Source organism: Neofelis nebulosa, chromosome 8 (assembly GCF_028018385.1).
Source record: "Neofelis nebulosa isolate mNeoNeb1 chromosome 8, mNeoNeb1.pri, whole genome shotgun sequence".
Lineage (NCBI taxonomy): Eukaryota > Metazoa > Chordata > Mammalia > Carnivora > Felidae > Neofelis > Neofelis nebulosa.
Window position 1 is genome coordinate 11,840,278 of NC_080789.1, and position 25,525 is coordinate 11,865,802.

Here is a 25,525-nt window from a genome sequence, read left to right on the forward strand (position 1 = left end):
AGAATTCTAAGCAGGCTCAGCACTGTTAGTGCAAGAGCCCGGTGAGGGGCTCGAGCTCATGAATCGTGAGGTCATGACCTGAAACCAAGAGTCAGATGCTTCATCGACTGAGCCACCCAGGTGCCCCTGTTTGTTTGTATTTTTTTTTTTTTTCAAGATTTTGTTTTTTTTTTTTTTAATTTATTTTTGGGACAGAGAGAGACAGAGCATGAACGGGGGAGGGGCAGAGAGAGAGGGAGACACAGAATCGGAAACAGGCTCCAGGCTCCGAGCCGTCAGCCCAGAGCCCGACGCGGGGCTCGAACTCACGGACCGCGAGATCGTGACCTGGCTGAAGTCGGACGCTTAACCGACTGCGCCACCCAGGCGCCCCTGTTTGTATTTTTAACGGGACCATGGGACTAGAGGATTCTGCAGGTCAGGTTTTAACACCTCCTTAGAACCAGCCTAGCGGCATAGCCTGGAAGCTTTATCACATCTCTCTGGGAATAGAAGCTTCCACAGTGGGCTGAAGATGGTTAATGTGAATGTGGGGTTGGCCAGTAGACCGTCCCCCTTAATGGCTTAGCCAGCTCTCTCAACCCTTTCCTGCTTCCTGTTCACAACATCAAGTTTGCTGAACGTTTGAGGTTGATCTCAGCTCTCTGTGTAGATTCTAAGTAGAAGTGGTCCCACTGTTCCGGAGTCTCCCCTCCTTCTGTCCAGGTGTCTGTCCGTCTCTTTCCTGTCACTCCACCCCCCCCCCTCCCCCCCGGCTAGGACCACTGGGTATTCATGTGCTGTTTGGGTGGTCTCCACAGTGGACCGTATCATCGGCCTGGACCAGGTGGCCGGCATGTCGGAGACGGCGCTGCCCGGGGCCTTCAAGACTCGGAAGGGCATGTTCCGCACCGTGGGGCAGCTCTACAAGGAGCAGCTGGCCAAGCTGATGGCCACGCTGCGGAACACCAACCCCAACTTCGTCCGCTGCATCATCCCCAACCACGAGAAGAAGGTGCGGGTGCTAGGCCCCTGTCTGTCTCCCCGGGCAGAACTGATTCCTCCCCACACACCCTGAGAGCCTCGGTGAAGGCCCCCCGCCCCCGCCCCGGCTGTGATCGTAGCCGCCTTCCTGCTTGGGCACACCGTCTCTCTGTGGCCTTTCCCAGACCTGGGTCGGGTAACATGGCTGTCCAAACCCACGGGCCGCAGCGATGCCCGTTCCCCGGGGCTGTTCTCCCGTTGAGTCCGGAGGGGGCCTTGCCCTGCCTTTCTCCATCAATCCTCCACACGGGGGCGAGACCACATGCACGTTATTTGTTTCTCCAGGCTGGCAAACTGGACCCCCACCTGGTGCTGGATCAGCTGCGCTGCAACGGGGTTCTGGAAGGCATCCGCATCTGCCGCCAGGGCTTTCCCAACAGGGTGGTCTTCCAGGAGTTCCGGCAGCGGTGAGCCTCGGCCGGGAGCCTGCGTCTCCGGGGGCAGGGCACCCGGGCGAGGGAGCGGTGTCCCCGTCCACGGAGAGCTGAGGTCCGGCCCGCTCCCGCTCCTTCTCTGTGCCGCCCTCTGTGTGAGAAGGGATTTTTATTCCTAGTGATTGGGAGGCTTTGCTGCTGTTGGAGGAACCGGGAAGAGAAATTCAAAAGGAATCAGCCGGAGACTGGGGTGTTAGAGGAACTTTGTAGAAAAATGGAGATTGCAGAGCGCTGCAGCCTCTGGCCGTGCGCACAGAGAGGGGCGTTGATGACACCGTCCTGTTTGCCTCACGACTGCGTTCAGTGCCAGCCCTGTTTCTGGGGCCATCCCACGCGTTCGAGGCCCTGCGGCACCCGGGGGGAGAAGGGGAGCGCGGCCTTCCCGGGTTAGAGATGCGGACAGTGGGCAGTTAGCCATCGGGGAGCCCAAGCTAAAGCTCGCCCTCGAGTGGCCGCAACAGTCCGACGTGAGTTTCCATTCACTTTCTGGAAAACACGCAGGTGGCCTTTCTGTGCCGTTCAGCCTAAGAAAAGAGCAGGGTGGGATTTGCCAAATGTCTTCCTTCCTCGGGAGCCCGTAGGGGAGAGAAGCCTAGCTGTGCTGCCCGTAGGGCCCGTCCTCCTCTCTCCGTGCACCCCAGGCCACGTGGAATCCAAGCAAGGGTCCAGTGCAAGCGTGGCTGACCAGGCTCCTCTTTTTTGCTCAGATACGAGATCCTGACACCAAACTCCATTCCTAAGGGCTTCATGGACGGGAAGCAGGCGTGTGTGCTCATGGTGAGTACGGCTGCCACCTGCGCCTCCCTCTGGGGGTGGGCCCTCGGGCGGGAGGGTGCCCGTGTGCCCGGACAAGTGCCCCTCTCACCCGATGACGCCTGTGCTCCGTGGTCCTGCTCTTGCTCTGGTCCTGATCCTGCCAGGCGCTCCGAGCGGGGGACCAGGGCGGTGTAGAGGACACCGGTGCTCCAGCCATGGCAGGGCTCTGACGTAGGAGGGGCTCTCCCTTCCTCTGGGGCACATTCTCGCGCTTTCTTGCTCATATCTCCTCTGATCGTCACGCCCAGTGTGGTCAGCAGAGGGCACTTCCCCACCAGGGGAGCAGGCCCGGAGCACTGCAGCTGTCCCAACCTGCGCAGTCCATGCTTCCGGACGTTTCCTCTCGGCCCCTAGAGCAGTGCCTGATGTGCATTGGGCACTCTGAACTCTGCCGGGATGAAGGACGGCCTGTGGCGATGCCAGCCAAGCCGGGGCCCGATCCCACTCTGTCGTACTTCCTACTTTGTGGGCGTCCTGTTGTGCCTGATGGTCCAGGGTTAGCGGCCACTGCCTTTGGTCTCCTTTACTGGGCATTCTTCCCAAAGAGGAGGGAGGATGGGCTAGGGCGTTGGCAGAAAGAGAAGAGGGAAGAAGGAATCCAACGCCGACTGTGTGGGAGACTCTGCGTCAGATGAGAGGGAGGTGGGGTAGGAGGGAGGAAACCGTTCCCCACTGTCCCGCGCTCACCAGCCCCACCCCGGGGGATAGAAGGCGTGATCGGTGGAGGGTGTCTGGGCCACCCTTTCTCCAGGAGACTCAGTTAGTGGCTGTCCAGGTTAAAGGCCCCTCCTTCAGGTGCAGGCAGGGAAGATACCCACGCTGGCTCTGGCCCAGCCTCCCCTTCCTCCGGGATGACCGGGGCGTCTGTGGGCCCCGAAGCTCCCTCGGACCTGACTCCGCCCACCGCAGGCTCTGCCTTTTCAGAGCTAGTGCAGAATCCTCCTCTCCCAGGAAGACAGGCGGCCCCTTGCCGGTGGGTTAACGAGAGAGCCTTGTGCCGCACCGAAACCACTCGGTGATGGTACTGGCCGCTGAGATCTGTTCCTTACCCCGTACGTGTGGCCCCAGGCTGAGCGCTTTGCTCTCCTTTCAGTTCCCGCAGCTGTCCTGGGGAGGAGGCACTATGACTTGCTTTCTTTGTTTACTGTTTAAAAAAAAAAAAAAAAAAAAAAAAAATTAAAGCCTTATTCCCATCTTCTAGCTGAGGGAGGGTGGGTTCCCAGAGGCTAAAGCCCCAGGCACCCAATCATCGTCTGGTGCTGGGCTTAGCCTGAACTGGAGCGTGTCCTAGTCCTGGGTGAGGAGGTTGACGACGCTCAGCCAGCTCTCTCTGAGGGCAGCGCGGCTGGGCATTGGTAGTCCGTGATCGCGGTGTGCGGGGGCGGGAGGTCGAAGGAGAGGTCTTCAGGTCCCTTTAACGTCCAGGTTCTGTGTCTTTCTGCCGTCTCATGCGTCACCGCGCCCTGTGTGGGAAGCCACCTGCCCCTCCTCCCGGCATCCTCCGAGCCCGCCTTCTCTGGCTCCGGGGCCGCACAGGCTGCCCAGCGGAGAAGCGGCCGCTGGCAGACAGCCTCTCGGGGACAGACCACTGGCTCTCCGCGTTGCTCTGAGGGCCCCGTGGTGGCACGTGGTGAACGGGCTGCTCTGCTCCCGTCTAGATCAAAGCCTTGGAGCTGGACAGCAACCTGTACCGCATCGGCCAGAGTAAGGTCTTCTTCCGGGCCGGCGTGCTGGCCCATCTGGAGGAGGAGCGGGACCTGAAGATCACCGACGTCATCATCGGGTTCCAGGCCTGCTGCAGAGGCTACCTGGCCAGGAAGTAAGTCCTTAGAGGGGCCCGCCTCCGCCCAGCCTGCCTGTGCGCGGGCCCTTCGCAGGCTTCCTGCCGCACAGGGGACTGTTGGGAACTGGTGGCCTGGGACGCCCTGACACCAGTCGGAGGTCCAAGGGACGCCCACGTGGAGCTCCCTGCTCCCTGCCTTCTGAGTTTATGTCTGAGGTTTTAGGTGACGGGCTGGGAAGGGGGTGACTCTGTGCTCGGATTTGCCTGTCCCAAACAGTCCTGTTTGCAAGTTCCTCGTGTGGGGATGATGCCCGGAACCTGGTCGTCCCCAGAGTCCCCTGTGCTCCCGGGGCCCAGAGACTGTCCTTGGGTCCAGAGCAGCTCCTTTGAGAGTCGGGCTCACGTGCTGCAGGACAGCGGGTGTGGGAGCTGCACGTTAGTCTCCTGACCGGGTCTGTGCTGAGGGACGTACATTCCACGTGAGCTGTGAGCACCGGGGGACAGAACAGGGGTTTGTGGTATCGGACCCACGGAGCCTTCATTTATCCAGAAGCCCCCGGTCGACACCTTGAGCCCCCCTTTGTAGGACGTCAGCTGCTGACGTTTTCCTGCCAATCAGAAGCCCCCGGTAGCAGGTGGCAGGAGGGTGGGATGCTAAAGTCAGTACATGTCCTCAGCCACCGGCCGTCACACTTGACTCGGACCTAGTTAGCTCGCGAGGGACTTTCACCCCTCGAACCCACTTCTCCCTTGGTGAAGGAGGGCGGTTGGGGTCCTTGTCGCCCTCTGTGGGGTCACCCACAGGACTCAGCGCCAAGGCCGGGCCTCTTTGCTACACCCCTGTCCGGAGGTCTGTGGTCACCCACCCTGACCGCGTCTCTCCACCCAGGGCCTTCGCCAAGCGGCAACAGCAGCTGACGGCCATGAAGGTCCTGCAGAGGAACTGCGCCGCCTACCTGAAGCTGCGGAACTGGCAGTGGTGGCGGCTCTTCACCAAGGTGGGTTCCGGAAGGCGGCCCCACCTCCCCGTGGCCCGGTGGGCGCTCTGCCGGCCCCAGCTGCAGCAGAGGGGGACAGCGACCTCACGCCGGCCTCTGTGCGGGACTCACAGCCCCCCGGGTGGCTCCCTGACTGTGTGAGCCTGAGGCGGCCCTGCCCCGCCCGGTCTGGAGTGTGCAAGCCGTGTCGTGCCTGGTGCACGCGGCCCAGCCTGCTGTCGGGCTCAGAGCAGCTCCCGAGGTGTGATGGCCCCGCGTGCTGCCCGCGCTGTGCCCCCAAGCGGCCGCGGGGCAGTGGGTCAGAATCCGCACGCAGTCGTTCACCGGCTTTGTTTGTTTTTAACGTTTTATTTATTTATTGGGGGGGGGGGCGGGATTGAGGGGCAGAGAGGGAGAGAGAATCCCAAGCAGGCTCTGTGACGCGGGGCTCAATCTCACAAACCATGAGATCATGACCTGACCCGAAATCAAGGGTCCAGCGACGCTCACTCAACGCAGCCACGCGGGGGCCCCTCAGCTCCTTTTGTTTGTAAAAAAATAGCCTAAAGAAGAGAATAAAAGCTCACGTGTAATCCATTCAACCCCAAGCCAACGTCAGTATTGAGTAGATGTCTCAATATTTATTCCCGCTATCTTTTCTCCCTTAAGTCTTTGCTCAGTAACCCATATGCATTTTTACCCAGCTGAGCTCTGATTTCTGTAGACAATTTTGTGTTTTATATTTTCCATTTAGAATTCCTTCACGAACACCATTTTTTAAAAGTTAGCATGTTGTGGGGTGCCTGGGTGGCTCAGTTGGTTGGGCGACCAACTTCGGCTCAGGTCACGATCTCATGGTCCATGAGTTCGAGCCCCGCATCAGGCTCTGTGCTGACGGCTCGGAGCCTGGAGCCTGCTTTGGATTCTGTGTCTCCCTCTCTCTCTCTGCCCATCCCCTGCCCATGCCCTGTCTCTCTCTGTCTCTTAAAGGTAAATGTTTAAAAAAATTTTTTTAAGTTAGCATGTTGTTCCCTGGAAATGTGTCGTATTTTACCTGGTTACTTTCCCCACGGTGTCTCTTCAGTTCATTCCTAGTTTCTCACCGTTGTAAACAATGCCGTCGTGAACATCTCCCTGCATACGTGGGGGCCGTTTCCCTGACGTGTAATTAGCGGGGCAGAGGCCTGTGGCACACAGCACCGAGTTGATCCCCAGAAAGCTCGTGTGTGTTTGCACCTCCTTCCCGTCAGTCTCGCCAGCCTGCGTGGGCGCAGGTGAGGGGAAGGCCTCATGTTTTGGCCGTGCCCCCGTCTCCCCTTCTAGGTCAAGCCGCTGCTGCAGGTGAGCCGGCAGGAGGAGGAGATGATGGCCAAGGAGGAGGAGTTGGTGAAGGTCCGCGAGAAGCAGCTGGCTGCTGAGAACAGGCTCACGGAGATGGAGACGCTCCAGTCCCAGGTCTGTATCTGCAGGCTTCACCCCGGCGGTTCCCGCAGCCGCTCCCGGTGCTGCCACCTGCTGGCCACCAGTAGGCGGGGCATGTTTGGGGTTTAAGGAGATGTCAAGGGTCACTGTCAAGCAGCGTTCGTCTTTCCACAGACCCCGTTCGGGGTCCTGTGAGGTAGGGAGGGCCCCCCCGCCAGATGGGAGGTTCCTGAGTGTTAGGTTAGCCTCTCTGAGCCTGCATCCTGGGGTTCGCCGTGGCCAGCTCATGGAGTAGCGGTGAAGGACAAAGAACACAATATTTAGGAAGCGCCCGGGAGCCGAAGCAGCCTCGCCCCCCCCCCCCCCCTGCCGCCCCGTGGGAGCCGAGCGAGACAGCACCTGGCCCCGAGTGGCCCGAGGAGGTCGCAGGGGGCTCACGTGTTCCGCGTGCTCCCCGCAGCTCATGGCGGAGAAGTTACAGCTGCAGGAGCAGCTCCAGGCGGAAACGGAACTGTGTGCCGAGGCGGAGGAGCTGCGGGCCCGCCTGACCGCCAAGAAGCAGGAGCTGGAAGAGATCTGCCATGACCTGGAGGCCAGGGTGGAGGAGGAGGAGGAGCGCTGCCAGCACCTGCAGGCCGAGAAGAAGAAAATGCAGCAGAACATCCAGGTAGAGGAGGGGGTGGGGCCGGGACCGGGGGCAACGCGGAGGCCGCCTGCGCTGCCCGCGGGGCCTCGGGCCCGTCTGGTTTCCCTGCCCCGGTCCTCGCCGCGGCCAGCCTGAGTGGCCGGGGCGATCGGCTCGGCCTCACTCATGGCGGCACCGCAGAACGAGGGGCCACGCGACCGGACCGGGCCTCTCGTCCCCGTACCCCCGTTTTACAGACGGGACCCCCACGAGCGGGGGGCGGGCCGCGCGGCCCGCCACCCCTCACGGTCTCCCCGGCTCCGCGGTAGGAACTGGAGGAGCAGCTGGAGGAGGAGGAGAGCGCCCGCCAGAAGCTGCAGCTGGAGAAGGTGACCACCGAGGCCAAGCTCAAGAAGCTGGAAGAAGACCAGATCATCATGGAGGACCAGAACTGCAAGCTGGCCAAGGTGAGGCCCCGAGCGTGGAGACGCGGGGCCGCGGAGAGCGAGCGGCCGGGCGCAGGCGGCTCGAGGCCCGCGGCCTCCTCCCCCTGCCTGGGGCGCTGCGGCTTCTGCTGGGTCACGGTCACAGCTCCTCTTCCGGGGTGTCCGCGTTCTCTGGGAGCCAGCGTCCTGTTCAAAGGGATGTTTCTCACAGCGGAGTGGGGCCCAAGGGGAAGGTTTGGCCTCTGTTCGCGGTAAGGCTCTTGGCCTTACTTACGAGTGAGGCTCGTATCTGAGCCATCTGTGGGGTTTCGCGCCTCAGTCACCAGCGGGCTCTCCGCACCTTGGTGGCTCAGTGTTGTGGGGCGGGTGCCCTCCTCCAGCCGTCTCCAGGGTGGTGGCTGTTTCTCTCAGAGCCAAGTCGGGTCCCTGTCAGAGTCTGCCAGTGAGCGGATCAAAGCCCAGAGGTGTGTCACAGAAGGAAGGACGGGGGGCAGAATGTCATCCTCGATCCCCAGAGCGGGGACTGAGGGGTTGAAGGGGCAGGACGCCTGCCTGCAAACTCTGACACGAGACCGAGATGTATGCTGAGCGATGGCGCTTGCTGGGTGGGTCACCCTCGTGGGGCACCTTGATGATGTTAGGACCCTAGTGGTGGCCACACAGCAGAAAGTCCGGACAGCAGCCAGGGCTGTGTGGGAACACAAGTAAGGGGGGGGGGGGGGGGCGAGTCACGGCCCACCTAGTGGATGAGTGTGGGGCACAGAGGGCGGTGTCACTGTGTGTGAATCCCCTTGGTGATGCTAGCTGCCACCTGGACGCCGTTCTAACCCAAGCCCAGAGGGGTGACACAGGTCCAGGAAGGCCTTGGGCACCCACATTTGTAGACCCTAAGGAAGCTTATCCGGCTCTTTCAGGGGCGCTAGTGACCTTTCAAAATTACCCTCTGATCCAGGAACTTCTGGTGAATCAAGTAGTTAAGGCCCGCCCCTTCGTCCAATTCTAAATTGCCGGGCGAGTCATAGTTTGAAGGAGAGCTGAAGCGTTCTGTGCTCAACTGACTTTAAGCTCTGACCCACCCTCGCCCCCGCAGGAAAAGAAGCTTCTGGAAGACAGAATAGCGGAATTTACCACCAACCTCATGGAAGAGGAGGAGAAATCCAAGAGCCTTGCCAAACTCAAGAACAAACACGAGGCGATGATCACTGACCTGGAAGGTGAGAGGGTGGTGGGCGGGAGCTGACGGACCCGGGGACCAGGCCCCCCGCCTCCAGGGCCAGCCTGGGCCTCACTCTTGTGCTGGTCTCACGTTCGTGTGTGCAGGCAGGCTCGCAGTCTGCAACTCCCAGCCACCGCTCTGAAAGCCTAGGGACAACTCTGTCTCTACGGGAGCCTGGGTCTCCAGGCACTGGCTGGGCTGGGGAGGGGTGTCCCCAACGTGAGGAGCTCTCGAGAGAACGATTCGGCGTCTCTCCGTTGCCGTGTGCCGTGAGCTACACAAGACTGACTTCCTACGAGGTTCTGGGTGCGACCCTCGCTCTGCCACTTTACCAGCTGTGTCACCCTGTTGGCCTCGTTTCTCTTCCTGCCAAGGGGGACACGGTGAACGGGCGGCCATGGGGACTGAACTCAACCACACAGAGACACGCTGTGTATGCTCTGCTGGACAGGTGCCGTGAGAGGCCGTTGCTTGACGTGGGGCAGGGTGACAATCGTGCCTTTGCCTCCCTGGGTCCCTGGAGGAGGACAGGGTAGATAGAACACAGGTCTGTGTCTGTCTGCGGACTTCTCACCCCTGTGTCTGGAGAGGTGTGGACGGCAGAGGGAGAGGGGAGAGGGCACCATGGGGGTGCTGTGAGCTTGTGCCAGAAACCCCAGCTCCCTTGGTGGAGACACAGGGCAGCCCGGCCTGTCTGGGGTGCTTGTTGATGCCCCCTGGATGTAGGGCCCACACCAGCCAGGTTGACCTGCAGGAGGGCTTTCCTGGCCCCCCCCCGGCCCTGTCACATTTGTATGGGACGAGGCGAGTCAGACCGGCAAGGGGAAGCGAGGTGCTGACAGAGGTCTCCCCCCACGGACTCCCTGCCTTGGCCCGGAACAGTCTGAAACACTCAGCCATCCAGGTGTAGGAGGGTACAGCCCCCAGGGCAGGTGCACACAGAGAGGGTCTGGTTAGTTTGACACACACACACACACACACACACACACACACACACACACATACACACACACACACGGCTGGTGGGAGCATAAACTGGTAGGCGGCCTTGATCCATCTGGCGTTGCCTGGTGAGGTAGAAGCTTCATGTGCCCACAACCAACCCAACGTTCCCGGCCCTGTGCGCTGGGGGTCCCGGGCAAGAGCGCTCCCGGCAGCACCATTCTGGGGGCACACAGGGAACAAACCCCGAATGCCCGTCAGTTGTAGGACAAATAGACGAGCTGTGGTATGTTCACACAACGGAACACTCTACTGGTCCATGTGGATCCATTGCAGTGACACTTCGCTTGCCAAATCTCAAGGTCACGATATCGAGTGACAAAGGCAAGTCGAGGAATAAAAGTCGCTAACCCTTAGTGAGCACTGACCCTGGGCTAGGAGCTGTCATAAGTGTAGAGACTGACGCTCACGAGCCTTGCAATGTAATGAGGCAGATTGTCTCATTGTCCTTATTATTCGGATGACACATGACAAAGCTGAGGGATTACCTGAGTGACGTCCTAGTGGAAATTGTAAAGCCAGACATTGGACTGCGAATCCCGTATACCGACTGTAAACTTCATACAGGACGTTCCCATGTAATTTAGGTTCATGAAAAATTAAACATTTTTTAGGGACACAAACGTGGTACAGTCTTAAAAACAAGGGAACTGTGAACACAGTCTTCAGGGAGAGTAGGTCCCCAGTGGGGAGGTCAGCAGGGTCGGGGGGGGGGGGCCTGGACCTGGCAGCTCGCGGTGTCTTCATCCAGGCGTTGAGTACGAGTGTCTGCGTGCGGTGATCCTTTAAGGTTCACGTATGGTACGGAACAAAAACTCGGTATTTTATATAAAAAATGGAAAACAAAGACGGAAAAATCAGCAGGCGCTGAGGGCTGTGTCGGGTCTCCCCGCGCTTCCTCCCCAGAGCGCCTCCGGAGGGAGGAGAAGCAGCGTCAGGAGCTGGAGAAGACCCGCCGGAAGCTGGAGGGAGACTCCACCGACCTCAACGACCAGATCGCCGAGCTGCAGGCCCAGATCGCCGAGCTCAAGATGCAGCTGGCCAAGAAAGAGGAGGAGCTACAGGCCGCGCTGGCCAGGTGAGGGCAGCGACCCCCCCCCCCCCCCCCCACCGCGCCTCCCAACCCTGTCATCTTGGAGCCACTGCACTCACTGCAAGACCTGTCCTGTCCGCTAAAAGTTACGAGTGTGGCCTCTAAAAGTCATCTGCTACGTCACACAACCACCACAGGCCTTCCCTGTCTTGCATTTTAAACTTACTGGCTACAAGCGTGCTTTTAAAAAAAAAAAAAAAAAAAAAAAAAAAAGCTTTGTTTTACAGCAGTTTTAGATTCACAACAAAATTGAGCAGAAGGTGCACAGAAATCCCATAGGCCCCTCCTCCCATGGCCTCCCCCACTGTCACGTCCCAGGCCAGGGTGGCACATTTGTTCCAGTTCTTGGAACCTGCACTGACATGTGATTATCCCTCACAGATTGTCTACGGCAGCCTTTGTGTTTTTACTCAGTTGCTGTCATGACGGGCTGTAACATTTTATTCCCTTTTCAAGTGTTTTCGTTTTAACACTTAATCTTTATTTATTTTTATGTTTGGAGCATTGAGTTATGTTTGGAAAATGAAGTGATTCTTCTGTGAGGTTTTCTAGGTCTCAAAGTGGTTTTGCTCCCAAACCTGCTGGAAGCTCCCGATGTTGTTTTTGCGGAGAGGAGTGCCTAAGAGCCATGGTTATGACTTCCAGAAGCGGCTTCCGCTGCTCCTCTCCAAAGCCTGTTCTGCAGACCCTGCTCCCCGAGGCAGAAGGGACCTCCTCCTGATGTCCGTGCTCTCTTTGGCAGAGTGGAGGAGGAAGCCACCCAGAAGAACATGGCCCTGAAGAAGATTCGGGAGCTGGAATCACAGATTTCCGAACTCCAGGAAGACCTGGAATCTGAGCGAGCTTCCAGGAATAAAGCTGAGAAGCAGAAGCGGGACCTCGGGGAGGAGCTGGAGGCTCTGAAAACGGAACTGGAGGACACTCTGGACTCCACGGCAGCCCAGCAGGAGCTCAGGTGTGCCACGAGGCCAAGGAGCCGAGTCACTGGGGGCAGGGGCGGGTGGCAGGGAGAGGGAGGCCGGGAAGCGGGGCGGGCGGCACTAGAAGGCAGAGAGGATAATGCCCCCTCGGCAGCTCCTCCCTAGGGTGTTGAAAAATCTGGCTTGGAGTTCAGGGCGGGCTTTAAGGCTGAAAGGGCACGGATTTCTCTACAAAATGGGACCGCGAGCCCGGGCTGGAAGATGCACAGCCGAGGAAGGAGGCGCCTGGGCAGCAAGGCTTGGGCGGCCGCCACCCCTTGTCGGCATATCTGCAACCAGGGAAGAAGAGCCCCGGGCGGCATGCCCAGGCCTGGCCTCCATCCTGAGGGTGCTTCTCTCCAGGTCCAAACGCGAACAGGAAGTGAACATCCTGAAGAAGACCCTCGAGGAAGAGGCCAAGACCCACGAGGCGCAGATCCAGGAGATGAGGCAGAAGCACTCACAGGCTGTGGAAGAGCTGGCTGAGCAGCTAGAGCAGACGAAGCGAGTGCGTGGGTGGTGCCAGGCTGCTGGCGGGGGCCAATCCGAGACTGAGGGCGGTGCCGGGCTGCTGGCGGGGGCCAATCCGAGACTGAGGGCGGTGCCGGGCTGCTGGTGGGGGCCAATCCGAGACTGAGGGCGGTGCCGGGCTGCTGGCGGGGTCCAATCCGAGACTGAGGGTGGTGCCGGGCTGCTGGCGGGGGCCATTCTGCGACTGAGGGCGGTGCCGGGGTGCTGGCCAGGGAGGCCATCCTGGAGACTGCTGCCGCCACTCGCTAGGGCCGAGCCTACAGAGAAGAGCCTGTTTGCCTCAGTTTCCCCATTTGTAACGATAGTCTGTCTCATGCAAATACATGACGGGTGGGGCTGACGGCGTGTAGAACAGGTGAACAATAAGGGGTCAGTAAGTTGTTCAAAAATTAGCATCACTGGTATTTTGTTCAGGACCCCATCAGGCCAGAAAGCCTCAAGGGATTGGAGTGGCCTGGTGCTGAAGCCTTAGGGTTTTCTGTGGAGCACCTTCAGCGGTCAGCTGGATCTTGGTGGGAAGCCCTGGGCTGCTCACCGCGCTAGTCTTGGGCAGGTGGCTGGGCCAGGCAGTTTGTCTAGACACGTTCTGAGTGCTGTGGCTCCCAGCGCCAAGCCACTCTTGCCGGCGGCCTGAGAATATTCTGAGGCCTGTGTGTTGTTCTCAGAAGCACGCCGTGTCCACCGGCATCCCTTCTGGGGGAGCCTTTCCCTGCCCTTCAGTTTTTCTCACCTGACACGCCTTCAAGTTCATACAGCTCCCCTTGAACTTGTCTGTGACCCTGCAGCCAGCTCAGCGCAGAGTAGAATGGCGTGTGCAGTTGAGTCTGTAAACGCCACTCTCGTATCTTTTAGAAGATGTTTACGTTATTACCCGGAAGATCAAATTTCAAAGAGGCTTTACCGGAAGCCTGACTGAGCAGTTATAATTTCCCTCATCTTATGATAACGTCGCCAAAGTCGTGGTAGATGAGCCGTGAAAACACCTCACGCTTGAACGTCCCCTCTGCCCGGTGAGGGAGGCTGGCAGGGAGGGGAGGGCACGTGCCAAACACCCCGTCCATCTGAGCAATGAGGATGGACCGGCTTGGCTTTCTGAGCCCACACCTCTTGCCTGCACGCCATCCCCTGAACTTGGCCCGTGTCTTTGCTGCAGGGGCGGCAGGTTCTGTCTCTGGACCTGGTGGTTCCCCCGGTGCCGTTAGGAAGACCAGCCTCACGCCGGGGCACCGACGCCCCTGGGCACATCTTTGCCTTTGTCCCCACCAGGTGAAAGCCAACCTGGAGAAGGCGAAGCAGACCCTGGAGAACGAGCGAGGGGAGCTGGCCAACGAGGTGAAGGTCCTGCTGCAGGGCAAAGGGGACTCCGAGCATAAGCGGAAGAAAGTGGAGGCCCAGCTGCAGGAGCTGCAGGTGAAGTTCAACGAGGGAGAGCGAGTGCGCACGGAGCTGGCCGACAAGGTCACCAAGCTGCAGGTGAGGCCTCCGCTGGGACCCGGGCCTGGGCAGGGGTGCCTTCGACAGCAGCTCAGGTCCACCTTGGCCCGAGAGCCGAGGTGGGGCCAGAGCAGTCACGGCCCCTGTCCCTTGTCTCTTCCGTCCCCGTGCAGGTTGAGCTGGACAACGTGACCGGTCTCCTCACCCAGTCCGACAGCAAGTCCAGCAAACTCACCAAGGACTTCTCTGCTCTGGAGTCACAGCTGCAGGACACACAGGTAAGGTGGCGGCCGGTCCCTGCCCCGGACCTTTCCTGGGAGGACGCTGAGCCCCTGCGGCATCGGCTGCCCCGGTTCGTCTGATGAGCCGCCCTCCCCTGTATCCGCGGGGTCTCTGGGTCCTCCTGGCGCCCCCAGCTGTCCCCCGAATCAGAGGGACCGGCTCCTCCATCCTGCCGAGGGTGTGGGGCCCGGGAGGCTCTGACTCGGTGCCTCCTGAGCCCGTGCCCCCCGCTCGTCCTCGGTGTAGGAGCTGCTGCAGGAGGAGAACCGGCAGAAGCTGGGCCTGAGCACCAAGCTGAAGCAGATGGAAGATGAGAAGAACTCCTTCAAGGAACAGCTGGAAGAGGAGGAGGAGGCCAAGCGGAACCTGGAGAAGCAGATCGCCACCCTGCACGCCCAGGTTCGGTGCCGGCTCCCCCTCCATGCCCCGGGCCGCACGGATGACCCAGGGAAACTGGCTGGATTCTGCAGGCTTTGGGGGGGGGGGGGTGGTTTCCAGCGGGGCACCCGCCTGCACATTTGGACCCTCAGGCCCGTCCCGAGCCGGGCGCCCTCCCTCGGGGAGCTCCCACCCTCCCCGGCCCGAGCTCTTAGCCAGGGGGACCCAGGCAGAACTCAGGGATCCGTGAACTTGGCTAGAGGCGACGTCACATCCGTCTGGCCACCAATCTGGCTGACGTTTAGCGTTTTCTTCCGTTAGGAACACAGGCAGTAAGCCATGACCGCAGCGGTGCTGGGGTTCGATAGAAACTGCCGGTCACCGCGTCGGAGCTGAGGCAGGGCTTTGGGGGTGTCCTCGTGCTCCCCGCCACTTCAGGAGCTGGTATTACACGTGCTACTAGGGCAGCACGTGGGTTACTGTATCATGGCTTAAAAAAGCACCCGGTAACCGCATTTTTCCGTATCGGTTTACTTGATGATCCTGTACGTCTTATGCGTGTTAAAGCATCGTTCTAAGAGGGACACCATAGTCTTTTTCTAGACTATCAAAGCGCCCACAACCAGAACTAGGTCAAGAGCCCCGTTCTACATCCTGTCTTGGGACTTCAGTGTGCTGGGCCAGGAGACCCGCCCCACCTCCTCGGGGTGGGCCCGGAGCCCGTGTGACAGTCTGGGTGGGAGCAGCTGTCACGTACGGGGCGGCAGCTGTGTCTCCCGGAGCAGGGAGGGGCTGTGGGACGGGTGTCTGTGGCACTCCTGCCTCCCGCAGACTGTGTCCGTGGGGAGAGGCCGATGGAGAAGCCTCCCCTCTGGTCCGTCTCTGTAAAATAAGGCTTGGTGTTCGTCACGACTGGGAGGCCTCCCCCTGGCCTGCCCACTCTAGGCAGAGGCCCTCTGCGGAAACCCCGTTTCTCTCGCCCCGGCGGAAGAGGGGCGTCCCCGTGCCTGGGCCTCCGTCCGTGAGGTAGCAGGCAAGCCGCCGTCCCGGGCACAGGGCGGCTACCTCCCTAAGTCTGTGCTCCCGTCCAGATGACGGACGTGAAGAAGAAAATGGAGGACGGCGTGGGGTGCCTGGAGATAGCGGAGGAAGCCAAGAGGAAGCTCCAGAAGGACCTAGAGGGGCTGAGCCAGCGCTACGAGGAGAAGGCGGCCGCCTATGACAAGCTGGAGAAGACGAAGACGCGGCTACAGCAGGAGCTGGACGACCTGCTCGTGGACCTGGATCACCAGCGCCAGACCGCCTCCAACCTGGAGAAGAAGCAGAAGAAGTTCGACCAGGTACGTGCCGCACGGCATGGCCTCGCGTGCGAGGGCCTCAGTGGTCCCCCTCGGGGAGGGCGTCTCTTCCCCTTTCCGGTTCCTTACATCTTTCAAATGGCCTATGATGAGCCCCTTTTACAATGAGTGGGGATGTTTTTTCTTTTTGAGTAAACTCTGCCCCCGACGTGGGGCTCGAACTCATGATCCCAAGATCAAGAGTCACGTGTCTTACCGACTGAGCCAGCCGGGTGCCCCTGTTGTTTAGGGTTTTTATTTATGTGTCATACCTCTGTCTTCTTCCAAATACTCTGAGGCAGCTTACAGAGACACAGACGGTGGGATAGGATAGGAAAACAGTAAGTCCGGCGTCGGCCCAACCGGCCGGGTACGGCCCTGCACTTGTTGCCGTGGGCAAAAGTGCGTTAGACCTTGCCACGTTCCCTCACGTGCCGGTGTCTCCGGCTGCTTTCGTGGTTTCACAGAGTCCTGCAGCGTCTCACGCATTCATCGTCTGGCCCTTTAAGGAGCGGGTCGGGGACAAAGAGGTGTCGGGGCAGAGGGAACAGGAAGGTGGGGAAATAAGGTCTGGCCGCGGGTGGGCCCACGTGGAGGGTGGACACCGGAAACTTGAACTTGCCCGGGCATCCTTCATGAGGGGCACAGGTGGGATCTGGGCCTCTCAGCGGCCAGACCGACATCCTTTTTAGGGGAAGCAGCGACCGGTTGTTGAGGAGGGCAGAGCCTTTTCTGGTTCTGAGAGGGGAAGGTGTCCCGTGGGTTCCCACGGAAGGGGCACCGTGGGACCTGCAGGACCACGATTAGTAAATGGTCAACGCTGCAAGCAGACTTCAGAGGTGATCTCTGCCCGCCTCTGGTTCCGAGGACACCCCGCATGGCACGCGCCACGCTCAGAAGCGGTGGCCTGTGCCTGCTCTTCGCAGTCCCCTCCCCTCGGACCAGCGCCTGGGGCCCTCATCCCCCGAGGAGTTCGGGTCCGTGTGCTTTGCCCGCCTGAGGTCCGCACGCTCACGGTGACCACCTCTCCCCCAGCTGCTGGCCGAGGAGAAGACCATCTCTGCCAAGTACGCGGAGGAGCGCGACCGGGCGGAGGCGGAGGCCCGGGAGAAGGAGACCAAGGCGCTGTCGCTGGCCCGGGCCCTGGAGGAGGCCGTGGAGCAGAAGGCAGAGCTGGAGCGGCTCAACAAGCAGTTCCGCACGGAGATGGAGGACCTCATGAGTTCCAAGGACGACGTCGGCAAGAGCGTGAGCACCGAGCTGGTGGCCGCAGCCTGTGGGGGGGTGGGAGGGGCTGAGCGGACACCGAGGCCGGAGGCCTCATCCCTCCGCTTCTGATGTGGTCCCCTTGGGGCGGGGGGCAGGTCCACGAGCTGGAGAAGTCCAAGCGGGCCCTGGAGCAGCAGGTGGAGGAGATGAAGACCCAGCTGGAGGAGCTGGAGGACGAGCTGCAGGCCACCGAGGACGCCAAGCTGCGGCTCGAGGTCAACCTGCAGGCCATGAAGGCCCAGTTCGAGCGGGACCTGCAGGGCCGCGACGAGCAGAGCGAGGAGAAGAAGAAGCAGCTGGTCAGACAGGTGCGGACGGCCCTCCCACTGCCCTTGCCCCCGGGCAGAGGTGGGCAGGGGCGCCCCCCTCGTCCCCCAGTTTCCGGTCGGCTTCCTTTCTCCTTCCTCTCCCCGGGCTGTCTTGGGCTCCTCGTCCACCCCTCCCACGTCCTTCCGTTCCAGCCCTCTGTCACCGGGGTCAGGGACCCTCTCGGTCAGTAATCGTCCTTGGCCCCAAGTAGCCCCCCCCCCCCGACCCCCCCCGGGCACGGAGTGGAGCAGGGCTTGGGGGCTGGTGCAGCCGCCCGAACCGCCCTCCCGTCCCCCAGGTGCGGGAGGTGGAGGCAGAGCTGGAGGACGAGAAGAAGCAGCGCTCGATGGCGGTGGCCGCTCGGAAGAAGCTGGAGATGGACCTGAAAGACCTGGAGGCCCACGTCGACTCAGCCAACAAGAACCGGGACGAGGCCATCAAGCAGCTGCGGAAGCTGCAGGTGAGGTCAGGCCGGGCCACGCTGGGCGCGGCTGCCCCTGCGGCTCTGGCCTCGCAGGGGTCTGGGACACTAGTGGGGCGCTGCTGAGTGCCGAGGGGCACCGCCTTCCCCTCTCTGAGGAAGGACCCGCGTGCCCTTAGCCCCATCTCACGGGTGGGGACTCAGACCCAGGGCTCAAGTGGAAGCAAAACAGAAGCAAACTTGCATTAAGATCGTAGGCTTTGCGCCCATTAAACAAAGAAACCCCCGTAAACCTGAAAACTCAATGACGTTAGGAAAGTAGTCGCCTGGTGGCAGATTTCCAGAGTAAACCAGATCTGGCCCACGTAACCACCCAATCCAGCCTTGGGGGATGGCGATGGGAGGTTCCGACCTGAGCACGGAACCCTACATGCAGCACAGAGCACAGAACACATACTTGGAGAGTTCTTACCAGTGATTAAAGTTCACAAGTTTTACTCGCTTACATGTTTTTCATTTTAATTTTATTCAAAAAAATTTTTTAATGTTTATTTTTGAGAGAGAGAGAGAGGGAGACACAGAATCTGAAGCATGCTCCCAGGCTCTGAGCTGTCAGCACAGAGCCCGACGCGGGGCTCGAACTCACGGACCGCGAGATCGTGACCTGAGCCGAAGTCGGACGCTTAACTGACTGAGCCAGCTGGGCGCCCCTTAATTTTATTCTTATGATAAATTCAGTGTGGTTAACGTACAGAGTTATGTTAGTTTCAGGTATATGATATAGTGATTCAGCACTTCTGTATGTAACTCAGTGTTGATCAAGATAAGTGTTAAAGAGGGGCGCCTGGGTGGCTCAGTCGGTTGGGCGTCCGACTTCAGCTCGGGTCACGATCTCGCGGTTTGTGGGTTCGAGCCCCGCATCGGGCTCTGTGCTGACAGCTCAGAGCCTGGAGCCTGCTTTGGATTCTGTGTCTCCTTCTCTCTCTGCCCCTCCCCCGCTCAAGCTTTGTCTCTGTCTCTCTCAAAAATAAACGTTAAAAAAAAATTTTTTTTAAATAAGTGTTAAAGATAATAAATCGTAAAAAACATCCTTGAGAAGCCACATCACACCCAGAAAACCAGCAACAGGAAGACCAAATTCGGTGTCGGTGGGCAAGGTCGTAGGGCCCAGATGCTCTCGTTGCTGGTGGTGGTTCCACCTGGTACCATCTGGCCTGGAGAATCCCAAATTGGGATTTATCTGCAGAAAGGGAAAAAGGAAACAGAAAAAAGACAAAACAAAACCCTATTTGACCAAGATCTTTAGAGTTTAAATCACAGGAGAAGAACAGAGGAAATGGGTTTCTACCTCTGGTCGGGGCTGACCTGGCAGGTGGGCATTGACCTAGAGCAGTGGGTGGCACGGGGGGACAGCTCCAGAGCGCCAGACTCGAGTCCACAGGAAGTCGTGGAAGGCGAAACCCAGACAGCAGCTCGAACTAATGTGTAACCAGTGACTAACACTGCCAAAACCATGCCCTGTAACCTTAGTGGTCACCAAAGTGTAAAAAGGACACAGGGTAAAGAGACATTTGTCCTTATCGCCTTGCCCTTTCGCTGTTGAGTTGGTTAAATGTGGCGTCAGGCCGAGAACCGGCCTCCGGTGCCTGTGGGTAGGGTGTCCGTGCGCGGGGTTGGGGGGACTGGCAGCTGTGGCGGTGGGTGCCAAGCCTCCCTTGCCCACCACAGGCCCAGATGAAGGACTACGTACGGGAGCTGGAAGACACGCGCACCTCCCGCGAGGAGATCCTGGCACAGGCCAAGGAGAACGAGAAGAAGCTAAAGAGTATGGAGGCCGAGATGATCCAGCTGCAGGAGGTGGGCAGGCCACGAGGATGGCACTGAGGGGTCGCTGCCCTCTGGCCAGCAGGGGGCAGCAGAGGGCCTCCGCCCAGACAGCCTGGGCACCCCCCCCCCCGCCCGCCGCCCCCCCCCCCCCCCCCCCCCCGGGCGCTGCTGGCCAGGAACTAGCCCAACTCTGGCAATGGGGTGGGGGTGGTTTTTGCTTTATGAAGGAAATCCCCGAGGGGTTTCGTTAAGCAGCAAGGCTCCCTCGTGTGAGTAAAACGTGCGTGTGAATTAAATTGTCACCATTTGGGGCCAGCTCCCTTGCATGAGATGAGGCTTGGTGGTAATCGTCGCCTCCTGCTGGGAGTTGGCACCTGGAAGGAGGGTCCTTCTCCAGCGCTGGTGCGCGGCATGCCCCCCACCCCCCAGCCTTGTCGGTCACACGCGAGGGGCATATTGTGAAAGCCTTCCATCGGCCCTAGGCAGTCTTCCTGTACCGTGAGCCGACTGGCTGCCCGGTGCCCCTACCCGGGCCCGGTGTCCAGTTTCACCTGAGGGCTGTGCTCTTCTGCCTGGGCCTGGGCTGATCCCTCCCTCTGAGGTCACGTGTGGGTCTCTGTTGAGGCTTTCAGAGCCCCCAGCTCACCTGGCATTCAGAGCCCCTATGCTCTCACCCTGATTAAATCCCTGCCTTATCCCCCCGACTTCCGGTCTCCCCAGAACACAGAGGAACCAGCGTATCCGTTAGGGCAGGACGGTTTTTTATTTCCATCCCCAGCATATGGCTTGGTTCCTAACACTTACACGTAGGGGCTTTGCAAACACGTGGTACCTAAGCTATGGTCTGAGAGGAAGGAATCAGCCCTGTGAGTTAGAGGGGCTCATGAGGAAGGGCTTCGTGGAGGAGGCAGGCCTGGGGGGTGAGGGGGGAGTCGAGAGGAAGGGCCAGGATTCCGGGAGCGTGGCGCTTGCAGAGTATCAGGAAAGGGAAGGGGGGCTCTCGGGGCTCTGGGCTGCCCCAGGGGGTCACCGTCTGGGTCCCCGTGGCAGGAACTGGCAGCGGCCGAGCGTGCGAAGCGCCAGGCCCAGCAGGAGCGGGACGAGCTGGCCGACGAGATTGCCAACAGCAGCGGCAAAGGGTGAGCCGTGGCATGGCGTGTTCGGCTGGGGGCTGGGGGTGTCCCGCCTCTGGGACAGGCCCCTTCTCACTCCTCCCTGCCCTCGCCCAGAGCCCTGGCCTTGGAGGAGAAGCGGCGCCTGGAGGCCCGCATCGCCCAGCTGGAGGAGGAGCTGGAGGAGGAGCAGGGCAACACGGAGCTGGTGAACGACCGGCTGAAGAAGGCGAACCTGCAGGTGGGCGGGGGCCGGGGCTGCGCGGGCACTCCTTCCAGACAAGGCTCCGCTCCTCCCAGACGGCGGCTGGCGGAAGCCGAGCGCTCGCGGTGCTTAGGGGAGCACGTCCTGGACCCTGGCTCTGGAGGAGCTCCCTTTCCTGGGAAGACCCAGAGCTTGCCGGCCCCAGGGCCTGGTGTTATCAGGGGCCCCTCGGGACCCAGCGGCCTCACGTGTGCCCCAGCCAGGGTCCCCAGCCTTCCTCGGGTCATCGGCCCTCCTTCCCACAGATCGACCAGATCAACACCGACCTGAACCTCGAGCGCAGCCACGCCCAGAAAAACGAGAATGCGCGGCAGCAGCTGGAGCGCCAGAACAAGGAGCTCAAGGTCAAGTTGCAGGAGATGGAGGGCACTGTCAAGTCCAAATACAAGGCTTCCATCGCCGCCCTCGAGGCCAAGATCGCACAGCTGGAGGAGCAGCTGGACAACGAGACCAAGTAGGTGCCCCTGCTCGGCTCCTGCAGCGACCCGCGGGGGCCTCACGGGGCCGGGGTCGGAGCCCGAGGGCCACCTCCACGGCGGGAGTTTTGACAGCTGTCTGGGGGCTGACTCAGACGCAGGTGGGGGGTCCTGTGGGCTCAGCAAGACTGAGGCTTCTTTGGAGGTACTGGGGGGGGGGTCACACTGGGCCCCACATCTCAATTCCCCTTTACTGCCTCCACATCTGCTTTTTGGACTATGTCACCTCCCTCCCTGAGCCTGTTTCCTCATCTGTGAAACGGGGCTGGTCACAGCGCCTCCCTTAGGGCACCTGGGGTGTTCGGTGGAGGTGGCCCGCCTCGGCCTCAGGGCCTCCCTGGGGAGGAAATGCCCACGAGGCCCCAGAACAGGTTGTCCAGCTGGTGGCGTGTGGCTGGACCCTTGAAGGGAGGGTCCCTGAGCCGCCGCGTCTGTGCCTCGCAGGGAGCGCCAGGCGGCCTGCAAGCAGGTGCGTCGGGCCGAGAAGAAGCTCAAGGACGTGTTGCTGCAGGTGGATGACGAGCGGAGGAACGCCGAGCAGTTCAAGGACCAGGTGTGTTTGCGCGCGGGGCCGCCCGGGTCGTGGCTGGCGAGGGGTCCCCCGGCCTCCCGCATCAGAGCCCCTAACCGGGGCCGCCGGCCACACGTCTCTGCAGGCTGACAAGGCATCCACCCGCCTGAAGCAGCTCAAGCGGCAGCTGGAGGAGGCGGAGGAGGAGGCCCAGCGGGCCAACGCCTCCCGCCGGAAACTGCAGCGCGAGCTGGAAGACGCCACCGAGACGGCCGACGCCATGAACCGCGAGGTCAGCTCCCTCAAGAACAAGCTCAGGTGAGCCCGGCCCCCTCGACACCCTTCCTTCTCCTCCCGAAAGTCAGTGCGCTCTGAAGAGCACGTTTCACCAAATTCGGCTCCTAGAAACTGGTTCCGTTCGTCAACTAGATGTCAGTGGGCAAGGCGCCCCGTGCTCCGCGCTGGCCCTGGGCCGGCTCTGCCCCCTGGGCCGTTGCCCGGCCTTTTGAGTAAACCGTGAAGTCTGGGTAATTCGTTCCCATCTCATCTGAAAAATCTGGTCACGTGGCTGCTCTAAACGCGACGAGGATGTTTCCGTGCTGCGTTTTTTGCATTAGAAGTTGCTGGAAGTGACCGGGCACGTCCCCGGCACGTGCTATGTGCCTTGTAAACATTTGCTGAGTGAGTCCTGGTGCCCAGTCACAAGGCCCGTGCCCACAAGGATGGCGGCCTTGCGTTTCTCGAGGAGCGTGTCCCTTCAAGAAGTATCAGATGGGTCTTTCCCCCAGGTCTCACTTCTTACCTCTTTTTCTTTTAATTTTTAAATTTAAGATTTTTTTAAGAAAAGTTTTTAATGTTTATTTATCTTTGAGAGAGAGAAGGAGAGCGCAAACAAGAAAAGGGCAGAGAGGGAAAGAGACACAGAATCGGAAGCAGGCTCCAGGCTCCCAGCTGTCTGCATAGAGCCCAACGCAGGGCTCGAACCCACGAACTGTGAGACCATAACCTCAGCCAAAGTCAGACGCTCAATCAACTGAGCCATCCAGGAGCCCCTCTCGTTACTTTTATGCCTAAAGAAGATAAGACGTGGTTGAGCGTCTGTCTGACTTTGCCCGGAGCCTGCTTCTCTCTCTCAAAAAGAAATAAATGTTAAAAAATGTGAAACAGCGACAAGAGCAGATGTTCTAGCCAGAACTTAATATTTTCTTGCACGTGATGGGAAGAGGGTGTTGGTATCTGTGTACCGTGTGGAGTTATTCTGTATCTCTTGGTTACACCGTGTGCTCGAAGTTTGAGCGAAGGGTGGCATTTTGCAGAAGGTGACTCTGCTTCTGGGCGTTCTCCCTCTCGATCAGTCCCAACTTGCTGATGTTTGTCTTCACCAGTGTCTCGGGTTAGAGCGGGAGGCTGTGTTCCCGAGGCTCCGTGTTACTTCTCTCCGTGCGATGTTGGGGCCTGGGGTCCCTCTAAAGCGGTTTGAAATGTGTGAGCTGAACTCAGTCACCCTGGCCGGCCCTGCTGACCCTGTGCCTCTGCCCCCAGGCGAGGAGACCTGCCGTTTGTTGTGCCCCGCCGGATGGCCCGGAAAGGTGCTGGTGACTGCTCGGACGAGGAGGTGGACGGCAAAGCCGACGGGGCCGAGGCCAAAGCTGCCGAGTAACCTCTCCTCCTGCTGCCCGAGATGGACGGACCGGCCAACAGACGACTCCGCCTCCCCTTCCTAGCCCCCGCAGCACCCCCTCCGCCTTCTTGGGACTGCTGTGATCGTGACCTCCCCACCCCATCCCACCAGGCCAGGGGACCTCAGGCCTGCACCCCACCCCCTGCCCACCCCCCAGGCCTTTTTGAGGGCGTTTGGCTTCCTCTGCTGCAGCCGCCTCCTGCTCCCCTCCCGCCCCCCAGAATCTGATACCAAAGAGTCAGAGTCTTGGGCCCCTGGCCTGGGAACAGAGCAACCAGCAGGATCTTTGGCCCTCTCTTGCCAAAAAGCACAAGATGGTGAGGCAAGGCGGGCAGGCCACCGGGGACGGGCAAGAGTTTTCTACGAATCTATTTTTCTCCAGACTAAGAAGTTTTGATAGCTCGACACCCCAGCAGAGTTGTCACCTTCCCCCTCCTCCGCCACCAGCTCCCCCTCCTTCTTTGCTGTTGGCAATCACACACGGTGACCTCACACCCTCCGCCCCGTCGGCCCCCCACTCCCGTGGGCCCTGGGCGATCGGGCAGGAGCAGGCCCAGGGATGCCACCTCTGTGCAGGGCACAGAATGCGGGGGGGTGGGGGGGTGGGGAAGGAGGATCGCTCCTCCCCACCCCCTCTGGGCAGCGCCACTGTCCTCTTCCTGATTCTACAGCGTCTCAAGTGCAATGACGGCCCCCCTCCCTCCTTTGCCGAGGGCAGCCTGCCCCCTGCCACAGCGAGGCTGTGGGGCCAAGCAGACCGGGCCCAGGGGCCAAGCTGGAAAGGCCCGCAGTGGCTTCTCCCGACATTCTTGGGGACCAAATATATTTAATGGTTAAGGGACTTGTCCCAAGTCTGACAGCCAGAGCATTCATTGCAAAGGGCCAGTGGCCCTCCCATGATCTCATACCTACTCTAGGACTGGGGCCCGAGGGCAGATTATCTGCAGCATTGACTGAGTACGGTTTGAATCTCTGCCATCTGCACAGATGTTTTTGAAAGGAAAAAAAAAAAAGTTTTCTTTTTTTTCCCCTTCTTGTAATAAATGATACAATTCCAAGTCTTTATCACTGCCTCTCCTTTGGAACCACGTTTAGAAGAGAATAGTTTGTCCTGCGCTGGTCTACACTGGCTGCTGAATTAATTCACCTGTGTTCCTGTTTTGTATATGCTGCATTTAGACTTACTTATGGCAAAGAAGGCATTTTTTTTTTCTTAAAGGAAACAAACTCAACAAATCATGAAGATACACGAAAGCTACATATGCCTAAAAAGCTCTGAATTCAGGTCCCAGTTGCTGTCACAAAGGAGTGAACGGAGCTCCCAGCCCCACCCCTTTTTTATATAATAAAAGTGCCTTAGCATGCGTTACGGCTGTCACCACTACAGTTAGCTGGTTTACAGATGTTTTCCACTGAGCGTCACAATAAAGAGTACCACGTGCTACGAGCCATGTGTCTGCCGGTGTCTGTCTTGCCAGAGCGGGCGGCCTTGGAAGGGACTGTGCTTTGCTTCCGCGGCGGGCACCTACTTTGCGCATCTTCTAGAAGTTTCCGGTAGCTCAGCATGGCGGAGGTTGGGCCAGTGGCCAGGGTCTCCTAGAAACCTCAGTCCGCCAAGAGGGACTTCTAGAAACCTCAGTCCGCTTCCGTTATTGAGGACCGACTGTGTGCTTGACTGGGGACAGGGACACAGACCGGGATGCTAAGTTCCAGGAGCTTCTGGAGTCATCAGACGAAGCAAAACCTGCCCTGTAGGGGTCCATCCCAAGTTGTGTATAAGCAGGACCCAGGGAGGCGGTGACTGGGCCTGTGTGTGTCATCGCGGGAGACTCCCGGGAGACTCCGCAGGACTGCTGGGGACCACTGAAGCTCTCATCTGCTCATTGGTTCATTCAT

The 25,525-nt window shown here is 59.8% G+C and overlaps 1 protein-coding gene across 1 annotated transcript in view; it reads left to right on the forward strand.

The window, feature by feature from the left end:
- Window positions 1-25,076, forward strand: part of MYH9 (myosin heavy chain 9) — a 93,989-nt gene extending 68,913 nt beyond the window's left edge. Inside the window, exons 16-41 of the mRNA XM_058741414.1 lie at window positions 801-994; window positions 1,309-1,430; window positions 2,165-2,234; window positions 3,932-4,092; window positions 4,946-5,054; window positions 6,357-6,488; window positions 6,916-7,122; window positions 7,410-7,547; window positions 8,617-8,740; window positions 10,651-10,822; window positions 11,580-11,792; window positions 12,160-12,304; window positions 13,594-13,800; window positions 13,935-14,039; window positions 14,290-14,442; window positions 15,513-15,761; window positions 16,794-17,006; window positions 17,123-17,335; window positions 17,635-17,796; window positions 19,486-19,614; window positions 20,635-20,723; window positions 20,814-20,937; window positions 21,207-21,415; window positions 21,882-21,990; window positions 22,094-22,266; window positions 23,491-25,076. Coding sequence (XP_058597397.1) covers window positions 801-994; window positions 1,309-1,430; window positions 2,165-2,234; window positions 3,932-4,092; window positions 4,946-5,054; window positions 6,357-6,488; window positions 6,916-7,122; window positions 7,410-7,547; window positions 8,617-8,740; window positions 10,651-10,822; window positions 11,580-11,792; window positions 12,160-12,304; window positions 13,594-13,800; window positions 13,935-14,039; window positions 14,290-14,442; window positions 15,513-15,761; window positions 16,794-17,006; window positions 17,123-17,335; window positions 17,635-17,796; window positions 19,486-19,614; window positions 20,635-20,723; window positions 20,814-20,937; window positions 21,207-21,415; window positions 21,882-21,990; window positions 22,094-22,266; window positions 23,491-23,608 — 4,040 coding nt within the window. The 3' untranslated portion in view covers window positions 23,609-25,076. The remainder of the gene's footprint in view (window positions 1-800; window positions 995-1,308; window positions 1,431-2,164; window positions 2,235-3,931; window positions 4,093-4,945; window positions 5,055-6,356; window positions 6,489-6,915; window positions 7,123-7,409; window positions 7,548-8,616; window positions 8,741-10,650; window positions 10,823-11,579; window positions 11,793-12,159; window positions 12,305-13,593; window positions 13,801-13,934; window positions 14,040-14,289; window positions 14,443-15,512; window positions 15,762-16,793; window positions 17,007-17,122; window positions 17,336-17,634; window positions 17,797-19,485; window positions 19,615-20,634; window positions 20,724-20,813; window positions 20,938-21,206; window positions 21,416-21,881; window positions 21,991-22,093; window positions 22,267-23,490) is intronic.
- The last annotated feature ends 449 nt before the right edge of the window (window positions 25,077-25,525 follow it).